We start from the raw sequence: 19377 nt of genomic DNA on the forward strand, positions 1-19377 counted from the left end.
CTGCCCCGCTCATGCCTACCTGTAACAGAAAAAAAATATGATCTGCGTACATTCGTCAACATAGATGAATCTCAAAAACAAAAGAAGTCAGAAGATATATACGTTTCTATTTATATAAAGGTCAAAGATTGGCAATATTAAACAACATACCATTTAGCAACGCCTGCATGTGTGATAAAACTATGTAGAAAAGCTTAGGAAGCTTAACACAAATTTCAAGATAGTGTTTACTTACGGCTGTAGCAAGGAGGGCTTCATTGGGCAAGTGCAAACCGGTAAAATGTACTGGTAACTGGTAAAGTTCCATTTCTTCAGCTGAATGACAGGCCCCATGGATTCATTTCATTTCTCTCAAAACTATGCAAATCGGCTAGCTATACTTTTCTCTGTACATCATGTATTTCATAATATTTTAAGTGACTCAAAAATACGCGAAAAGGCTGTTTTAAATTATCTTCTTGCTCATCTCCCTGTTTTAAAAGAAAGCCTTTACTTAAAAGTGGTCTTTTTAACTGCAAGTAAACAACGACATTAACATCTGGTACTCTCAGGACTGCTCTTTAAAAAAAAAAATCACTATTACAGGGTACGCACCAAGGCTCACACCTGACTTTGGGAGGGAGACGGGGGAGGGAGGGATCGCTTGAGCCCAGGAGTTTGAGATAAGCCTGGTCAACATGGCAAGGCCCCATCTGTACAAAAAAAAAAAAAAAAAAAAAAATCTTTATTAGCTGGGTGTAGTGGTATGTGCTTATAGTCCCAGCTACTTGGCAGGCTGAGGTGACAGGATCGCTTAAGCCTAGGAGTTAAAGGCTGCAGTGAGCTATGAGCATGCCACTGCACTCCAGTCTGGGTGACAGAGCGAGATCTTGCCTCAAAAAAAAAAAAATGCTATTAAAGACATTGATGTGTGTACTCTCCCCTACATAATGCACATCAACTTGCTTTGCAAAACAACGCTGAAGTACAAAAGACTTAAAGCTTTAATATAAAATAGACTTTATTGACTTGCACCAATACAACCACAACTTTTTTATACACCGCTGACACACATTCTACATCTGTTTAATGAAATCCTTTAAACTACTGTTAGTGAGTAAAACTAAGACAAACCTATTAAGTGCTAAGTAAACACTAAAGGAGACTATCATTTAATTATCGTACATGAGATTCCAATCTTAAATTGCCACGTAAAGTCTCAAATCAGATCTTATTTGCTTAAGGGAATTAGAACGATGACAATTCTGTAGCTTTGGGCAAATTCACAGACTCAGTTTCCACAACGTTATAATACCCAATTAAAACTTATGTCCAATTTCCACAGTACCATTTGAAGGTATTTTTATGTGCACTCATTCTAGAATATTCCTGGCAAGGCCGCCGGCTTCGGGTCACAAGATGAGCCAGGGACAGATTGGAGACTACCCCCAAATGTCCCAGGAATCGGTTATCTTCCAGACCTCCAGATCGCCCTCCAGAGTCTCGCAGTGTGGAGGGCAACGACAGAAAGACTGCTGAGAGGGTTTAAACTGTTGAGTCAAACATATGGCCAAAAGTTAGAGTCAACTGGGACCTTGCAAATCATTCCGCCTAACCCTTCGTTTTGCGGATGGGGAAAATACGCCTCAGAAGGGAGAACCCTAGCTCGGGGAACCCTAGCTCGGGGTCTAACAACGATTTAAGCTTGTCTCCTCTAGTACTGGCCAGTGGTCCTTCCCCGTTACCCATCCTTAAGTGCTTCTATTGGCTGCCAACACGGAGGGGTTAGCGGGGTGAAAAAACCGGCGCCTCCGCAGTGTGGTCGGGTTGGGCTAAAAAACGTCTTAGAAGTAATCGGATCAATCTCCTTCTTACAGGTGGAGAAACTGGAGAAAGTAGAGTGACGCAGCTAAGGAAGTAAATCGACCCTCAGCCAACAAGTGGCAAAAGCCTGAAGAAAGTGATCAAGATCACTGATGACCCTGCTCCCCATCTCCAAGGGGGCGGGTATCACAACCCCTACGCCACACCACGTATCATTCAGCAAAACTCCCGCGCGTCCCACGCAGAACCGGGAAGAGGGAAGGCGGGGCAACAGTAACAGCTGGTACGCAGCACCCACAGCACCGCGGCAGCAGCCAGTGCCGACTCCCGCCTAGCTCTTTTGACTCTGTTCGCGGGAAGAATGGGGAAACAGTAAGGTTGCGGCGCCTCCCGCGAGAAGAGGTACCTGAGGCTGGCGCCGCAGTCCCCCGCCGCACCGGCACCGGAGCTCCACACCCCACTTCCGGGGTCAAGTCACCACCGGGAATCCTGTGATCGCAGAAGGGTAGTCTCAGGTTCCGCCCCTATCCAAGCCCCGCCTCCACTGCCTCTCGCCCTGTATCTGGCAACTTCCGGGACGCCGCGCGTCACTAAGCAGCCAATCTCCACTTCCGGACTCATCCCGCCCCTTCTCCACCCCTTTCAGAGACAACGCGATTGCGATTTAGGTTTCCGCGCATTTAATTGGCGAAGCTGGAGCGCTAGTCTTCGCTGATTGGTGCCGAGAAATCTGCCCCATAGACACCCGCGGGGCGCACAGTTTCAGTCGTCCGTGGGTTTCCCGCCAGGCTCAGTCTTGGACTATATCATGGTGGACATGATGGAGTTTCCCAGGTCGCGCATCAACGCCGGCATGCTAGCTCAGTTCATCGACAAGCCTGTCTGCTTCGTAGGGAAGCTGGAAAAGGTGTGCGGGTTCGCAGTCATGGGCTCCCAAGTCTGTAGCTGGAGGGAGGGACCCCATGACCGCCTGGGTGGCGGATTCTGCGTGGATAACGGGGGATGAAAAAGGACGGAAAGCCTCCAATCACTGCGCTCCTGACTCCTTTATTTTGCACAAGGAGACTTTTTGGAAATCCTTTAGCCGTTGTAGCCCCATTTTGGCGCTCTTTTATGGCACGGAAACAAGGTGTTTTCAAATGCTGAGTTCTAATTTCCAGTGCCCGTCGCCTCCGTTCTAGCCGTGCTTACGTAAGGGAAATTATAAACACCACTCCCACATCTACCTTCAGATTTCTTAGTTTACTCAGACGTGACGGACGCAGACAAAACTAATCTGCTGGTTTCCTTCTCTTCTGAAATTACTTATTTTTGCAAACCTCGTTTCCTCGCTGTAATCGCTTCTCTGTAAAACATGCCTTGATTGTCCGCTTTGGGTCCTGTAGTAACGAGTTATCTAACCCCAGTATTAAAGTGAAGTTCCCTCATTCTACAGGCTAGAAACAGGCCCAAAGTCTTGGAATCAGTGACCTGAAAAGCTGAGGAAAAGAAAACTATTATATGAAGACTTATTTAGTAGCTCATTTCATCCACGCATCCTCTTCCTTAAATGAGTGTTGCTCTGACTTCCCAAGTAGGGAAACTGAGTAGTAGTGGTAGGTGGTTGACTAAAATGCTCCGAAACTCAGCAAGTGGCAAAGCTGTGCGATCTGACAGCGCTCTTTACAGCTGCTTCCCAGGAGTAGGACCCAGATATTCTAGCAACCAGTTCTCCTTTTACTTCATCATGCCTGTTTTTAAAAACATACCCTCCGTGGGATATGTACTGTCTAAATCATGAGTACCAGCAGATTTCACTTTCAGATAGGGTGGGCTTCCTTTAATTTGTTATTAGAATAGGGTTACCATATTTAGCAAATACAGAACCTACTTAACACTACAAAAAAAAAAATCCTTGTTTATCTGAAATTCAGAATTAACTGTGTGTTCCATGAACAGATTCGATAACATAAGATTATAATTTGAACCAATAAGTTGAATAAACTGAATGAATAAACTGTTCAAAAAACAGTTGATTTGTGCTCAACTAAGGATCAATGTACTCATCTTTTGTCAAACTGTTTTGTTGTTGTTTTAGTGAGAGTTTAATGATATGTTTCGTTTTTAGATTCATCCCACTGGAAAAATGTTTATTCTTTCAGATGGAGAAGGAAAAAATGGAACCATCGAGTTGATGGAACCCGTATGTTTAAGTATTAATAAGTCTCATATATATTATAGTTAATTCTTCATCTGGATTTGGTTTGTTGCCGATGTTTCTAATTTTTGGAATGGATTTAAAAAGGATGAGCTGGTAAAACGTCCCTGGCTCTAAAATTTAATTCTTGTACTATTCTCTCGTTGTATTTCCTTTTACATTTTTAAACAATGATTTGGGCTTCATGATTTTTGAACATATCCCATAAATGTTGGATAACAATTCTCATTCCTTATGAAAGACCATAAAATCACATAAGAAAAATTTAAATTGCTTTTTTCTTCCTCAAGAGGTTTTTTGTTTCGTTTTTGTTTTTTGTTTTGAGACAAGGTCTCACTCTGTTGCCCCGGGTGGAATGCAGTGGCACCATCGTGGCGCACTGCAGCCTTAGCCTCGCGAGGTCAAGTTGCTCCCATCTCAGCCTCCCCAGTAGCTGGGACTACAGGCATGTTCAACCATGCCTGGCTAATTTTTGTTTTGTTTTGTTTTGTTTTTTGTAGAGATGGCCTCTCCCTATGTTCCTCAGGCTGGTCTTGAACTCTTGGTCTCAAGCAATCCTCCTGCCTCGACCAGCCCCTCAAGAATTTTCAATTTTATTTTATTTTCTATTTTTGTTCATATATTTCCAGTTTTTACTTATTTATGTTTGCATTTTATGTTTAACATACTTAAAACTTTTTTTGGTATTTTGTGAAGACAAATCCATATGCTGTTTGGTTAATGTATACAGAACACATTGTGAAATACAGATTATAGAAGATTCCTCTCATAGGAAATTACTGCTTATAGAAATGCTGGACATTTTCAATAGTGATTTTGCCTTTAACTTGAATTGTAGCTTTGGACTTGAAGCTACTACTAAAGGTAACAGGAATTTTAACATGCTGACAGTTAAGTACTCAAACGTGTTAACAAGTTACATTTTAACTTTTACACTGGTAATTTTTAAAATTACTTTGTTACTTGGAGTGAAAGATTAGTAACCTGTATAACAGTTTTCCAAATCAATTGTCAACTGAAAATGTGATAACACCAATTGACGTCTTGTTCTGTGTCTTAGCTTGATGAAGAAATCTCTGGAATTGTGGAAGTGGTTGGAAGAGTAACCGCCAAGGCCACCATCTTGTGTACATCTTATGTCCAGTTTAAAGAAGATAACCATCCTTTTGGTAAATAAAGCATTCTAGTATTGACTGGTTTTATGTAATTAACAGGAAAACAGTTTTATTTTTAGTTTGATATCTATTGGTCTAGAGTTTTAGTACTGCCACATTTTCAATTTCTATAGAATTTTATGATCCTAAAGGAAAATGGGGGTACATTTTGTTTTGGCCTGCTTCTAAGTAGTGCTTATATATGTAAGAAACTCAGTAAAGATTAATTAATATTTGTTGAAAGATAATTTTTTTAAATATAACAAAAATAGTATTAGTTTTTTTGTTGTAATATATGAATTGAAGGAACTGAATAATGCATAATACCCAAAACACTACCAGGCAGAAACTGCCTGTATAATGAACGTCAAAATGGGTGGTACTCCCATGTCTTTTTTTTTTGGCGCCACAGTTAAATACAAGAATCCATAATCCATATCTCCATTTTTAGAAATTCACTTCCAAAAGGATGAGAAAAAGGAAATAGGTAAAAATATCTTAGACAATAATTGATGTTACAACTTTCCATTGTAGATTAAATGTTTGCTTAAATGTTTCTTTCAGATCTTGGACTTTACAATGAAGCTGTGAAAATTATCCATGAGTTCCCTCAGTTTTATCCTTTAGGGATTGTGCAACATGATTGATCTTGATGGATTTTCATACGATCGTAAATGAGCTATATTAAAGTCTATTAAAGGAAGCCCCTCTTGTTTGAGGGAGAGATTTCTGTGCTTTCTCATATTTAATTTGCTGTTTTTAAGATATTCCAACCTAGAGTTTTTGATGGAACTGATATATTGACAGTTCTCACCTAAGTTCTTTTATAAAGAATTGCTACTCCAATATATGGTCAGATTAGATGCAAGAATAAAGCAGTTGTCCGAGTTTAGGTTTCTATTTTATTAATAAAAACTAAAATGGTACGTACTATTGCTCATTTCATTTTCATTCTTTGAATCATATATTCAAGCACAAACTTGAAATTTTGTAGCCGTAAGGTCAAGATTTAGACCTACCAAATAAAACCTTGGGCCAGCTGTGTTAAGGATTTGCTCACCTTTTCCCAAACTATACCTTGATAATTATTTCCTTGATACTCTACTTACAAAATGAAGTAGATGACATTAAAAAGGCAAACAGAGACTGGGCACACTGGCTTACTCCTGTAATCCCAGCACCTTGTGAGGCCGAGGTGGGTGGATCACCTAAGGTCAGGAGTTTGAGACCAGCATCACCAATATGATGAAACCCCGTCTCTACTAAAAATACAAAAAATTAGCCAGGCGTGGTGGCATGCGCCTGTAATCTCAGCTACTCGGGAGGCTGAGACAGGAGAATCACTTGAACCTGGGAGGCGGAGGTTACAGTGAGCCAAGATTGTGCCATTGCACTCCAGCCTAGGCAACAAGAGTGAAGCTCTGTCTCAAAAAAAGGCAAACAGAATCTTACGTCTTCTGTAATCTGTGAAGTATCTCTTTTTCTGGCTTGGTTTGGTTTTGTTTTTGTAGAGACAGGATCTCACTCTGTTGCCCAGGCTGGAATACGGTTATGCAATCATAGCTCACTGCAGCCTTAAAGTTCGGGCTCAGCCTCCCAAGTAGCTCAGACTACAGGTGGGCACTACCATGCCCAGCTAGATTTTCCTAAATTTCCGTGTAGAGACGGGGTCTCACTGTGTTTCCCAGGCTGGACTCAAACACCTAGCCTCAAGCAATCCTACCGCCTTAGCCTCCCTAAGTGTTGGGATTACAGGTGTGTAACAACCATGCCCAGCCTTCCTGGGTTTTAGAATAGCACTTACTAAATTCCAAACAAGGAATATATGATCATTGAAAGAGTTGGTGGAATCATTTGACTTTTTTTTGTTGTTTTCAACTGTCTAATCTTTAGTATGGAATCTCTCTCTAGCACCATGTTGGGCATGAGCAGGGAAGATGTGGCAGATTTGGAATAAGGTAGTATAGAATAACCGATGACCTACGTGGCCAGTTAAGTTTTATGGCTTGACCCATTCCCTTGAATAAGGAAATAAAATAATTCTAAATCCATATAGATTATTGTAAGTTGTACCAAAAATATTTAGTTTTAATTAGTGTAATCTTAAATTTCAACTTCTGTCATCCAGAAATACTCTGCTCATTACTTGAGGGACATTGCCATAGCCATTTACAGTAAAGCATTCTGTTACATGAAATAAAGACAATTGTACAGTTATACACTGTATAGTGACTTTGGTCAATGACAGACTGCATATGTGATGGTGGTCCCATAAGATCATAATGGAACTGAAAAATTCCTGTCTAAAGACAAAGGCATCGTAACATCTTAGCACAGTGCATTACTCACATGTTTGTGGTGATGATGGTGTAAACAAGCAGCACAGTAGGCTGCATATAAAAGTATGACACATAGAATTATGTATGGTACATAGTACTTGATAATAAAATACCATGTTACTGGCTATGTGTTTACTATTTATCATTATTTTAAACTGTACCCCTACTTACAGGAAAAAAGGTAACTGTAAACAGCCACAGGAGAGTCCTTCAGGAGGTCTTCCCAAAGAAGACCTTGTTATAGGAGATGACAGTTCCCTGCATGTTATGGCCCTTGAAGAACTTCCACTGGGACAAGATATGGAGGTAGAAGACAGTGATATTAATGATCCTGTGTAGGCCTAGGCTAGTGTGTGTGCTTGTGTTTTAGCTTTTAACAAAAAAGTTAAAATGTAAAAAGAAAATTTAATTTTGAAAATAGAAAAAAAGTTCATAAGAATACAAAGAAAAATATTCTTGTTCAGCTGTACAGCGTGTTTTAAGCTAAGTGTTATTCAAAAAGAGTGAAATGTTTTAAAAAAATTTACTGTACCTTTTTTATTTATTTACTTATTTTTTTGAGATGGAGTCTTACTTACTCTGTCACCTGGGCTGGAGTGCAGTGGCATGATCTCAGCTAACTGCAACCTCTACTTCCCGGGTTCAAGCAATTCTCCTGCCTCATCCTCCCGAGTAGCTGGGACTACAGGCGTGTGTCACTATGCCCAGCTAATTTTTGTATTTTTAGTAGAGACAGGGTTTCACCATGTTGGTTGGCCAGGATGGTCTCGATCTCTTGACCTCGTGATCTGCCTGCCTTGGCCTCCCAAAGTGCTGGGATTATAGGTGTGAGCCACCGCACCTGGCCTACTATACCTTTCCTGTGTTCTATGTGTGGTGGTGCATGCCTATAGCCCCAGCTACTTGGGAGGCTAAAGTGGCAGGATAGCTCAAGCCCAGGAGTTCGAAGCTGCAGTGAGCAACAATCATGCCGCTGTACTTCAGCCTGCGCAACACAGCAAGACCCCATCCAAAAAAGAAAAGTTAAAACAAATTTAGAAGTGCATAAATTTAAAAAGCTACAATAAGCAAGGGTTAATTTATTATTGAAGAAAGAAAAATATATTTTTATAAATTTAGTGTGGCCTAAGTATGTAAAGTCTACAGTAGGGTTCAATAATGTCCTAGGTCCTCACATTACTCACCACTCACTCACTGACACCTGGAAGCAACTTTCAGTCTGCAAGCACAAGTTATGGTAAGTGCCCTATACAGGTGTATCTTTTTTTTTTTTCTTTTAAAGACAGGATCTTGCTCTGTTGCTCAGACATGAGTGTGCCTCCCACCTCAGCCTCCTGAGAAGCTAGGACTACAGGTACACACCACTACATCCAGTGAATTTTTGTATTTTTTGGTAGAGATGGGGTCTCACTATGTTACCCGGTCTGGTCTTGAACTCATCTTTTAATCTTCTATACTGTAATTTTTTTTTTTGTTTTGAGATGGAGCCTTGCTCTGTCACCCAGACTGGAGTACAGTGGCATGATCTTGGCTCATTGCAACCTCTGCCTCCCAGGTTTAAGAGATTCTCTTGCCTCAGCCTCCTGAGTAGCAGGGATTACAGTCGACCACCATTGAGCCAGGCTAATTTTTGTATTTTTAGTAGAGATGGAGTTTCGTCATGTTGGCCAGGCTGGTATCAAATCCCTGACCTCAAGTGATGTGCCCACCTTGGCCTCCCAAAATGCTAGGATTACAGGCATGAGCCACTTTGCCTGGGCTATACCATATTTTTACTGTATCTTTTCTACATTTAGATATACAAATACTGACCATTCTGTTAAAACTGCACAAAGTCTTCAGTACAACAACATGCTGTACAGGTTTGTAGCCCAGGAGCAATAGGATATATCATCTAAGTTTGTGTAAGTATGTTCTATGAGGTTCACATGATAATGAATTTGTCTAATGGTTCATTTCTCAGAACGTATTCCCATTCAGAGACTAGCTGAAAATGAGGAGAGACATCAGTCAGTCTCAATAACAGTGTTGTCTTGAATGCCAAAGGAGTCTGCATTAGTCCATTTTCACACTGCTATAAAGATGATCCCCGAGAATGGGTAATTTATAAACAAAGGAGGCTTAATTGACTCACAATTCCACATGGCTGGGGAGGCCTCAGGAAACTTAACAATCATGGTGGAAGGGGAAGCAGGCACCTTCACAAGGCAGCAGGAGAGAGAGAGAGAGAGCAAGAGCAGGGAAAACTGCCTTATAAAACCGTCAGATCAGCTGAGCACGGTGGCTCACTCCTATAATCCTAGCACTTTGGGAGGCCGAGGTGGGTGGATCATTTGTGGTCAGACGTTCAAGACCAGCCTGCCCAAAATGGCAAAACCCCATCTCTACAAAAAAATACAAAAAGCGGGGCGTGGTGGTGCGTGCAGCTACTCAGGAGGCTGAGGCAGGAAAATCGCTTGAACTCAGAAGGCAGAGGTTACAGTAAGCTGAGATCCCGCTTACTGACAGGGCAAGAATCTGTCTCAAAACAAACAAACAAAAAAACCCAGCAGATCTCATTGTGAACTCACTATCATGAGAACAGCATGGGAGAACCGCTCTATGATACAGTTAGTCACCTCCACCTGGTCTTTCCCTTGACAAATGGGGTAACGGGTATTACAATTCAAGATGAGATTTGGTTAGGGATACAGAGCAAGCCATATCATTCTGCCCCTGGCCCCTCTCAAATTTCATGTCTTTTCACATTTCAAAACCAATCATGCCTTCCCTCCCAACATCCCCCCATGCCTTAAATCATTTCAGCATTAACTCAAAAGTCCACAGTCCAAAGTCTTATCTGAGATAAGGCAAGTTCAAGTCCCTTCCACCTATAAGCCTGTACAATCAAAAGCAAGTTAGTTACTTTCTAAATACAATGGTGGTACAGGCATCAGATAAATGCTCCCATTCCAAATGGGACAAATTGACCAAAACCCCGTAGCCCCATGCAAGTCCAAAATCCAGCAGGGCAGTCGTTAACTATTAAAGCTCCAAAATAATCACCTTTGACTTCATGTCTCACATCATGGGCATGCTGATGCAAGGGGTGGGCTCCCATGGCCTTGGGCAGCTCCTTCACAGGCTGGCACTGAGTGTTTCCAGTGCCAAGGTGCAAGCTATCAGTGGAGCTACCATTCTGGGGTCTGGAGGATGGTAGCCCTCATCTCACAGCTTTTCCAGGCACAAGGTGCAAGCTATCAGTGGAGCTACCATTCTGGGGTCTGGAGGATGGTAGCCCTCATCTCACAGCTCCATTAGGCAGTGCCCCAGTGGATACTGTTTGTGGGGGCTCCAATCCCACATTTCCCTAATGCAATACCCTAGCAGAGGTTCTCCACAAGGGCTCTGCCGCTGCAGCAGACTTCTGCATGGACATCCAGGTATTTCCATACATCCTGTGAAATCTAGGTGGCAGTACCCAAACCTCAACCCTTGAATTCTGTGCACCTGCAGGCCCAACACCACGTGGAAGCTGCCAAGGCTTGGGGCTTGCACCCTTGGAAGCAACAGCCCAAGCTAAACCTTGGCCCCTTTTAGCCATGTCTGGAGCTGGAAAGTCTGGGATGCAGGGCACCAAGTTCTGAGGCTGCACGTAGCAGTGGGCACCTGGCCCTGCACAGGAAACCATTTTTTTCCTCTTAGGTCTCCGGGCCTGTGGTAGGAGGGGCTGCCACCAAGATCTCTGACATGCCCTAGAGACATTTTCCACATTGTCTTGGCAATTAACATTTGGCTCCTCATTACTTATGCAAATTTCTGCAGCTGGCTAGAATTTCTTCCCAGAAAATGGGTTTTCTTTTCCATTTCTTAGTCACACTGCAAATTTTCCAAACCTTATGCTCTGCTTCCCTTTTAAACATAAGTTCCGAAACAATTTCAGATTATCTCTCTCAAGTTCAAAGTGCCACAGATTTCTAAAGCAGGGGCAAAATGCTGCCAGTCTCTTTGCTAAAGCATAGTAAGACTGACCTCTGCTCCAGTTCCCAATAAGTTCCTCATCTCCATCTGAGACCACCTCCGCCTGGACTTCAATGCCCATATCACTGTCAGCATTTTGGTCAAAACCATTCAACAAGTCTCTAGGAAGTTCTAAACATTTCCACATCTTCCTGTCTTCTTCTGAGCCCTCCAAACTATTTCAAACTCTGCCCATTACCCAGTTCCAAAGTCACTTCCATATTTTCTGTATCTTTATACCAATACCCCACTTCTGGTACCGATTAACTGTATGAGTCCATTTTCACACTGCTATGAAGATATTACACTACCCAAGAATGGGTAATTTATAAACAAGGGAGGTTTAACTGACTTACAGTACCACATGGCTGGGTAGGTCTCAGGAAGCTTATAATCATGGCAGAAGGGGAAGCAGACACCTTCACAAGGCAGCAGGAGAGAGACAGCAAGCAAGAGCAGGGAAAACTCCCTTATAAAACCATCAGATCTCTTGAGAACTCACTTGTTAGCATGAGAACAGCATGGGGGAAACCACCCCCATGATTCAATCGCCTCTGTCCTCAACACGTGGAGATTACAGTTTGAGATGAGATTGGAGTGGGGAGACAGAGCCAAACCGTATCAGAGTCAGTCCTCAGTTCTGTGTTAACCCCTGAAAATTCAGTGCTATGAAATGTTGAATTTGCCCTGCTTGAACCTTCCCTTCAGCTACTGTATTTAGTAAATTGGACTAAATGAATTATCTTGCTTTCTGCTGAGTGACTCCTTTATGCTAATGATTTGTGGTGCCATATCTCTAGCCCCAACCTAAGTTTTCAGCTGCTCAACATTTACACCTGGATGTCCCACCAGCACTTTGATTTGAATGAGTGTAGTTTGAACACGTATGGTTCCCCTGCCATGTGTTACAGATTTTTTTGGTAATAATTTTATTGAGATGTAATTTACATGTCATACAATTTACCAAATTCAAGTGTACAATTCTATGGCTTTTAGTGTATTCAGGGTTGTATAACCATCACCGTAACCAATTTGAAAACATTTTCATCACCCCAAAAGGAAACCTCATAACATTTGCCCTATCATAGCCTAATCCCTTCACCATCCACCCACTCCCCCAGTGCTAAGCAACTATTAATCTACTTTCTGTCTCTACATTTGTCTCCATTCTGGACATGTCATACAAATGGAATCATAATATGTGGTCTTTTGTGATTGGCTTCTTTCACTTAGCATAGCATTTTCAAAGTTCATCTGTGTTGTAACATAGCATGTTAGTGTTTCCACCCTTTTTATACCATAATGATATACCATAAAAATGTGATATACCACATTTTGTTCATTCATCAATTGATGGACATTTGGGTAGTTTCTGCCATTTGGTTATAATGAGTAATGCCATTATGAAGATGTGTGTATACATTTTTATGTGTACCTGTGTTTCTATTTCTCAAGTGTGTACCTAAAAGTGGAATTGCTGCATCAAATAGTAAAATGTTCAATTTTTTGAGTAACTGCCTGACTGTTTTCCAAAGTGGCCACACCATTTTGCATTCCCATCAGCAGTGTATATGGATTCTAATTTTTCTGCATCCTCACCATCACTTGTTATTATCTGACTTTTTATTATAACTTTCCTAATGGGTATAAAGTGGTATCTCACTATGGTTTTGACTTACCCTGTTTCTCTTAAAGCTGCCATAAGCCACCCAGTTGCCCAGAAACACTTGAATATCTCCAATCCATTATACTATCTACTATAGCCACTAGAAGTCCAAGTGCTTGTCCTCTGTCACTTGAATTATTATGACAACCTTAGCTATGTAACTGACCTTCTTTTTTCCACCCTCTTCCCATCACCCAGCCAAAAAAATCGCATTAAACGCTGCTTGTAATATAATGTAAAGCTTAAAAGCCTGAGAAGTATGGAAAGGAAAAGCTTTCTGGGAAACTTACAGTGGAAAAACCTAGCAAACATCTTAAATGAAGTGATCAAGGTTAACATCAGCAGTGATGTGTCCTCTAAAATAATGTGATAAAAATACCTGTGTGATATTTTTTCTAAAACCATTACCTCCAGTCTAATAATGAGAAAATGTCAGACAAACCCAAATTGAGGAATATTCGACAAACTTTCTGATCAGTACCCCTCAAAACTGTCAAGTTCATGAAAAACAAGGAAAGACTGAGAAGAGAAACTCAGAGTGAGGAGACTACAGAGCCCATGACAACTAAATGTTATGTGGGATCCTGTACTGGCTTCTGGAAAAGAAAAAGCACACTAATGGAAAAACCAGTGAAATCTGAATGAAGACTGGCATTCAGGTAATAATAATTTACCAATGTTGGTTTCTTAGTTTTGACAAATGTACCATGATAACGTAAGATAACATTAAGGGAGACAAACTGGTTGAGGGCTCATATGAGACCTCTCTGTACTATCTTTGTAACTTTTCTGCAAATCTAAAATTACTCCAAAATAGAAAAACAGTATTTTATTTAAAAATCAACAAACTCCAGAGGCTCTCCACTGACTAGAGCAAGTCCATATTACCAAAAGTTGAAACCCTTCACTGACTTATTTTTATTATAACTGCACTAATGGCTATGAAGTAGCATCTCACTGTGGTTTTGATTAGCCCTGTTTCTTTTAAAGCTACCATAAGCCACCCAGTTGCCCAGAAACACTTGACTATCTCCAGTCGTTTTCACTATCTTCCATATCTAACATCAGTGTCAAATCTGGTTTCCCCTTGAAGCTACTCTCCAGCACCCAATCTGCTGTTCCCTTTAAGAAATGGGTACCATTGAATCTGCTGTTTGCTCTGATTGGAATGTCTGCTGCTGCACTCAAAGGAAAGCGTATTCTAGGATTTTCATACCTTAGCCTGAGTTAGTTACTTTGTGCTATATTCCCACCTTTTTTTTTCTTTTAAGACAAGAGCCTCACTCTGTTGCCCAGGCTGTAGTGCAGTGGCATGATCTCAGCTCACTGCAGCCTTGACCTCCTGGGGTCAGGCGATCCTCTCACTTCAGCCCCCCAAGTATCTGGGACCACAGGTGTGCTCCACCATGCCCGGCTAATATTTTGTATTTTTGGTAGAGACAAGGTTTTGTGATTTTTGCCCAGGCTGGTCTTGAACTCCTGAACTCAAGCAATCTGCCCGCCTTGCCCTACCAAAGTGCTGGGATTACAGGCATGAGCCACTGTGCCCAGCCACTTCGTGTTATATTCCTTTCTTCATTATATTTATTTATTCATATCTCTCATCACATTTAATTTGATAATCCCTTTTCAGATTAAAATACATATTCTTTTAAAACTTTCAACACTAAAAAAAGAAAAATCAGAAAATAAAGTCCACATTGTCTTTCCAGAGACAGTGCTATCAGTGGGGAACTACAATATGATTGTCTTTAGTTGTAATTTTACAGATGTTCTTCAAATGGTCACTTTTATTTTCATCTAGAAGTGACAAAATTAAACACAACTCTGAAAGCATCTCTTCATGAGGTAAATACTCTGAGTGATCAACTAGTATTATTACTAAATTTATAGAAGTTTGAAGTTGTCTTTTGTTTTTTCTAGAGTGAAGTTGTCTTTTAAAGGTATTAATTTAATATGCATGTTTTTGTATATAGCTTTCTAGGACTTTCTCTATATAGACAAACTATCTGTTCATAGGACCTCAATATACTATTCTGCAACATGCATTTTTTTTTTTTTTTTTTTTTTTTTGAAACAGAGTCTCGCTCTGTCACCCAGGCTGGAGTGCAGTGGCACGATCTTGGCTCACTGCAAGCTCTGCCTCCCGGGTTCACGCCATTCTCCTGCCTCAGCCTCCTGAGTAGCTGGGACTACAGGCGCCCGCCACCACGCCCGGCTAATTTTTTTGTATTTTTAGTAGAGACGGGGTTTCACCGTGTTAGCCAGGATGGTCTCAATCTCCTGACCTCGTGATCCACCCGCCTCAGCCTCCCAAAGTGCTGGGATTACAGGCGTGAACCACCATGCCTGGCCGCATTTCTTCTTAATATGTCTTGGCAATTGACATATAGAATCATCTCATTGTCTTTAATGGTTGCAAAATAGCCCATTGTACCAAATGTTCCCTAATTTATTTAATCCTTTAATTAGCCTTCCCCACTAAGAAGAGGTCCCTATAAATGGGGAACCTGAAGTTAAGCCTGCCTTATTGGTATTTGCCAATGTCTAACATAGTGCATGAATAAATTAGCCTATCTAACCTAGTTTGAGAAGTCACAAAACTGAGAGGAGAGGTAATAAAGGCCTGCACCATTGTCAGAACTGTGACAATTGTTTTGGGAAGTCAGGGACCCCAAACGGAGGGACCAGCTGAAGTCATGGCAGAAGAACATGGATTGCGAAGATTTCATGGACATTTATTAGTTCCCCAAATTAATACTTTTATAATTTCTTATGCATGTCTTTACTGCAATCTCTAAACATAAATTGTGAAGATTTCATGGACACTTATCACTTCCCCAATCAATACCCTTGTGATTTCCTGTCCCTGTCTTTACTTTAATCTCTTAATCCTGTCAGCTGAGAAAGATGTATGTCACCTCAAGACCATGTGATAATTGCATTAACTGCACAAATTGTAAAGCATGTGTGTTTGAGCAATATGAAATCTGGGCACCTTGAAAAAAGAACAGGATAACAGCAATTGTTCAGGGAATAAAAGAGATAACCTTAAACTCTGATCACCGGTGAGCCGGGCGGAACAGAGCCATATTTCTCTTCTTTCAAAAGCAAATGGGAGAAATATCGCTGAATTCTTTTTCTCAGCAAGGAACATCCCTGGGAAAGAGAATATGCACCTGGGGGTATAGGCCTATAAACGGCCACCCTAGGTGTGCCCGTCTCTTATGGTTGAGGCTGTAGGGGTGAAATAGACCCCAGTCTCCCATAGTGCTCCCAGGCTTATTAGGAAGAGGAAATTCCCACCTAATAAATTTTTGGTCAGACCGGTTGCTCTCAAAACCCTGTCTTCTGATAAGATGTTGTCAATGACAATGGTGCCCGAAACTTCATTAGCAATTTCAATTTCACCCCAGTCCTGTGGTCCTGTGATCTCGCCCTGCCTCCACTTGCCTTGTGATATTCTATTACCTTGTAAATTACTTGATGTCTGTGACCCACACCTATTCACACACTCCTTACCCTTTTAAAAATCCCTATAAAAACTTGCTGGTTTTTGCAGCTTGGGGGGCATCACAGAACCTACCGACATGTGATGTCTCCCCCAGACACCCAGCTTTAAAATTTCTCTCTTTTGTACTCTGTCCCTTTATTTCTCAAGCCAGCCAAAGCTTAGGGAAAATAGAAAAGAACCTACGTGAATATTGGGGTGGATGATAGGAGGCAAGGAGTTCAAGAACTATTATGATGGATTCCATAGGATTCAGTGATGATGCTAAGTGTTAAACAGAATGACAACGAAGAAAGAGATCAGTGGGTTAGAAGGCAATACATTTGCTTTGGTACAAGTTAAAGTATTTGATAGGTCCTTTAGTAAAGATGTCCAGAAGGTATTTGGAAATGTAGGACCAGACAGATTCGAGACAAAATTTGCTTAATATATTTAAAGTAGTTGTTTAAGAGGTAAATCATCCCTTATCTGCAATCTCAAAATCGAAAATTTTTTCAAAAAACATTTAGTCATTTCTGAAGACATTCTAAAATGAGACAACCCCTGGTCAACTGTCTGCCTTTCATAAAAGGTCAATCAAATACATGACCAACAAAGACATACAAAAATCAAAAATTTTTGCTTAGAAAAGCAAAAGCATTTTCTAAGACAAAATTCATTTAGCTGCAACACCTGGTAAGAATTGTAGTGAGGCTCAGGCTGGCGGATGACCTGAGGTCAGGAGTTTGAGACCAGCCTGGCCAATATAGTGAAACCCCATCTCTACCAAAAATACAAAAATTAGCCAGGCGTGGTGGTGGGCACCTGTAGTCCCAGCTACTCAGGAGGCTGAGGCAGGAGAATTGCTTGAACCCCGTAGACGGAGATTGCAGTGAGCCGAGATTGTGCCACTGTACTCCAGCCTGGGTGACAGAGTGAGATCCTGTCTCAAAAAAAAAAATGCAGTGAGGGTTATAGTCTGTATAATACTACTATGGTAGTCATAGTCCCTATCTCGGTTTGTGTAAACATTCATAAATTTCATTGCAGAAATATCAATATATTTGATTAAAGAGTGCTGCCCCTCTCTGTGTAAAGTGTTACAAAATATATGGTTGTTACAACCTATGACTTTGCTAAAATCCAAAAATTCAGAATTTTGAAGCATATGTGGCTTCAAAAGTTTCAAGTAAGGGACTGTGTTCCTAAATCAAGGCTCAGAGTACAGAATTGAGAACATCATAAAATAAATGATAGAACCTTGGTGGACCTGCACCATTTATGGGGCAGAACTGAGAGTAAGTGGGATGAGGAAGAGGATCATTGAGTTGGGAGAGGAATCACAACAGTGCCTGACAACTATTAAGTATTCAATAAATATTTGTTGACTGAAGGAATATGGTGAAAGGCAAGGAAGAGAGAGTTTCAGCTGGTGTGGTGGCTCACGCCTGTAATCCCAGCACTTTGAAAGGCCGAGGCAGTTGGATCACTTGAGTCCAGGAGTTTGAGATTAGCCTGGGCAACATGGAGAAACTCTGCCTCTACTAAAAACGCAAAAAATTAGCTGGGCATGGTGGTGCACACCTGTAATCCCAGCTACTTGGGAGGCTGAGGCATGAGAATTGATTGAACTCAGGAGACGGAGGCTGCAGTGAGCCGAGATTGTGCCACTGCACACCAGCCTGGGCAACAGAGCAAAACTCTGTCTCAAAAAAAAAAAAAAAAAAAAAACAGATTCAAGGAGTAGTGAACAATGTGTTTTGAAAGCTCAAAAACAATTGAAAAATGAGGATTAAGAATAAAAAACTGACATTAATTCATAATATACAGCACACATTTCTAAAAAGGATTAAACTATAAAAATAAAAAGGGAAACATTGAAAAAAGGAAATGGTAACTACAAAAACATCCAAACTAATATAGAAAATATAATTAGTCATTGAATTTAGCCCAAAGTCTTCCTGGGAAGCTAAGAAAGGAAAAGAACAATAGGTTATAGAGTTTTAATATCATTAAATTCACTAGGACAATCAAACTTTTTACTAACATTGAATTTTTGAAGAAATATCAAGCACAATCTAGTGTAGGGAATGAATGATGAACTACAATATGGTTGTCTTTAGCTGTAATTTTACAGATGTTCTTCCAGTGTTCACTTTTATTTTCATCTGAAAGTGCCAAAATTGAACACAACTCCGAAAGCACCTCTTCATAAGGTGAGTTAAGTGCTCTGAATGATCACCTGGTATTATTACTAAATTTATAGAATTTTGAGGTTGTCTTTTGTTTTTCTAGAGTGAGGTTGTCTTTTTAAGGTGTTAATTTAATATGCATTGTATTATTTAGCAAGCACTTTGAGTAAAAATCCTGGGCTAACTACTGGAGATAGAAATAAGGTCTAAAACCTGCCCTATGAAATCTCAGTCAACAGCTGTCTAGTATAATCTCTAGAAATGTCTCCACTCTTACTAGCTATTTAATATTTAACTAGTCTAAGGTTGCAAAGAAATCCACCAGCATTAACAACAAGCAAATTCTGCAGGTTCTATTTAGTGAAACTCCAATTTGGTTTCTTATTTAATTTGCATAGAATTTGATTCTGATAGGTTGCTAAAAAAATTAATAATTCTGGAAACACAGGTTATCTTTCCTAAGAAGATGATGTTAAATCTAAAATACCAACAAAGCATGTGTTTTAAGTTACTTTCTAATAGTGATGTTGGTTTGAG

General features: G+C 40.7%; 2 protein-coding genes across 3 annotated transcripts in view; one reads left to right on the forward strand and one right to left on the reverse strand.

The window, feature by feature from the left end:
- The window catches only part of UMAD1 (UBAP1-MVB12-associated (UMA) domain containing 1), a 300107-nt gene extending 297749 nt beyond the window's left edge, over positions 1-2358 (reverse strand). For both annotated transcript variants that reach the window (XM_063667538.1, XM_054496639.2), the window contains exon 1: positions 2210-2358. The gene's annotated coding sequence lies outside the window, so the exon portion shown is untranslated. The remainder of the gene's footprint in view (positions 1-2209) is intronic.
- Positions 2359-2529: 171 nt separating this feature from the next.
- On the forward strand, positions 2530-7618 carry RPA3 (replication protein A3). Its single transcript, XM_054496640.2, has 4 exons — positions 2530-2710; positions 3911-3985; positions 5061-5169; positions 5719-7618. Exons 1-4 carry the CDS (start codon positions 2612-2614, stop codon positions 5799-5801), a joined length of 366 nt encoding a protein of 121 aa, XP_054352615.1. The 5' UTR covers positions 2530-2611; the 3' UTR covers positions 5802-7618.
- The last annotated feature ends 11759 nt before the right edge of the window (positions 7619-19377 follow it).

The sequence above is a fragment of the Pongo pygmaeus genome, chromosome 6 (genome assembly GCF_028885625.2).
Source record: "Pongo pygmaeus isolate AG05252 chromosome 6, NHGRI_mPonPyg2-v2.0_pri, whole genome shotgun sequence".
Classification (NCBI taxonomy): Eukaryota; Metazoa; Chordata; class Mammalia; order Primates; family Hominidae; genus Pongo; species Pongo pygmaeus.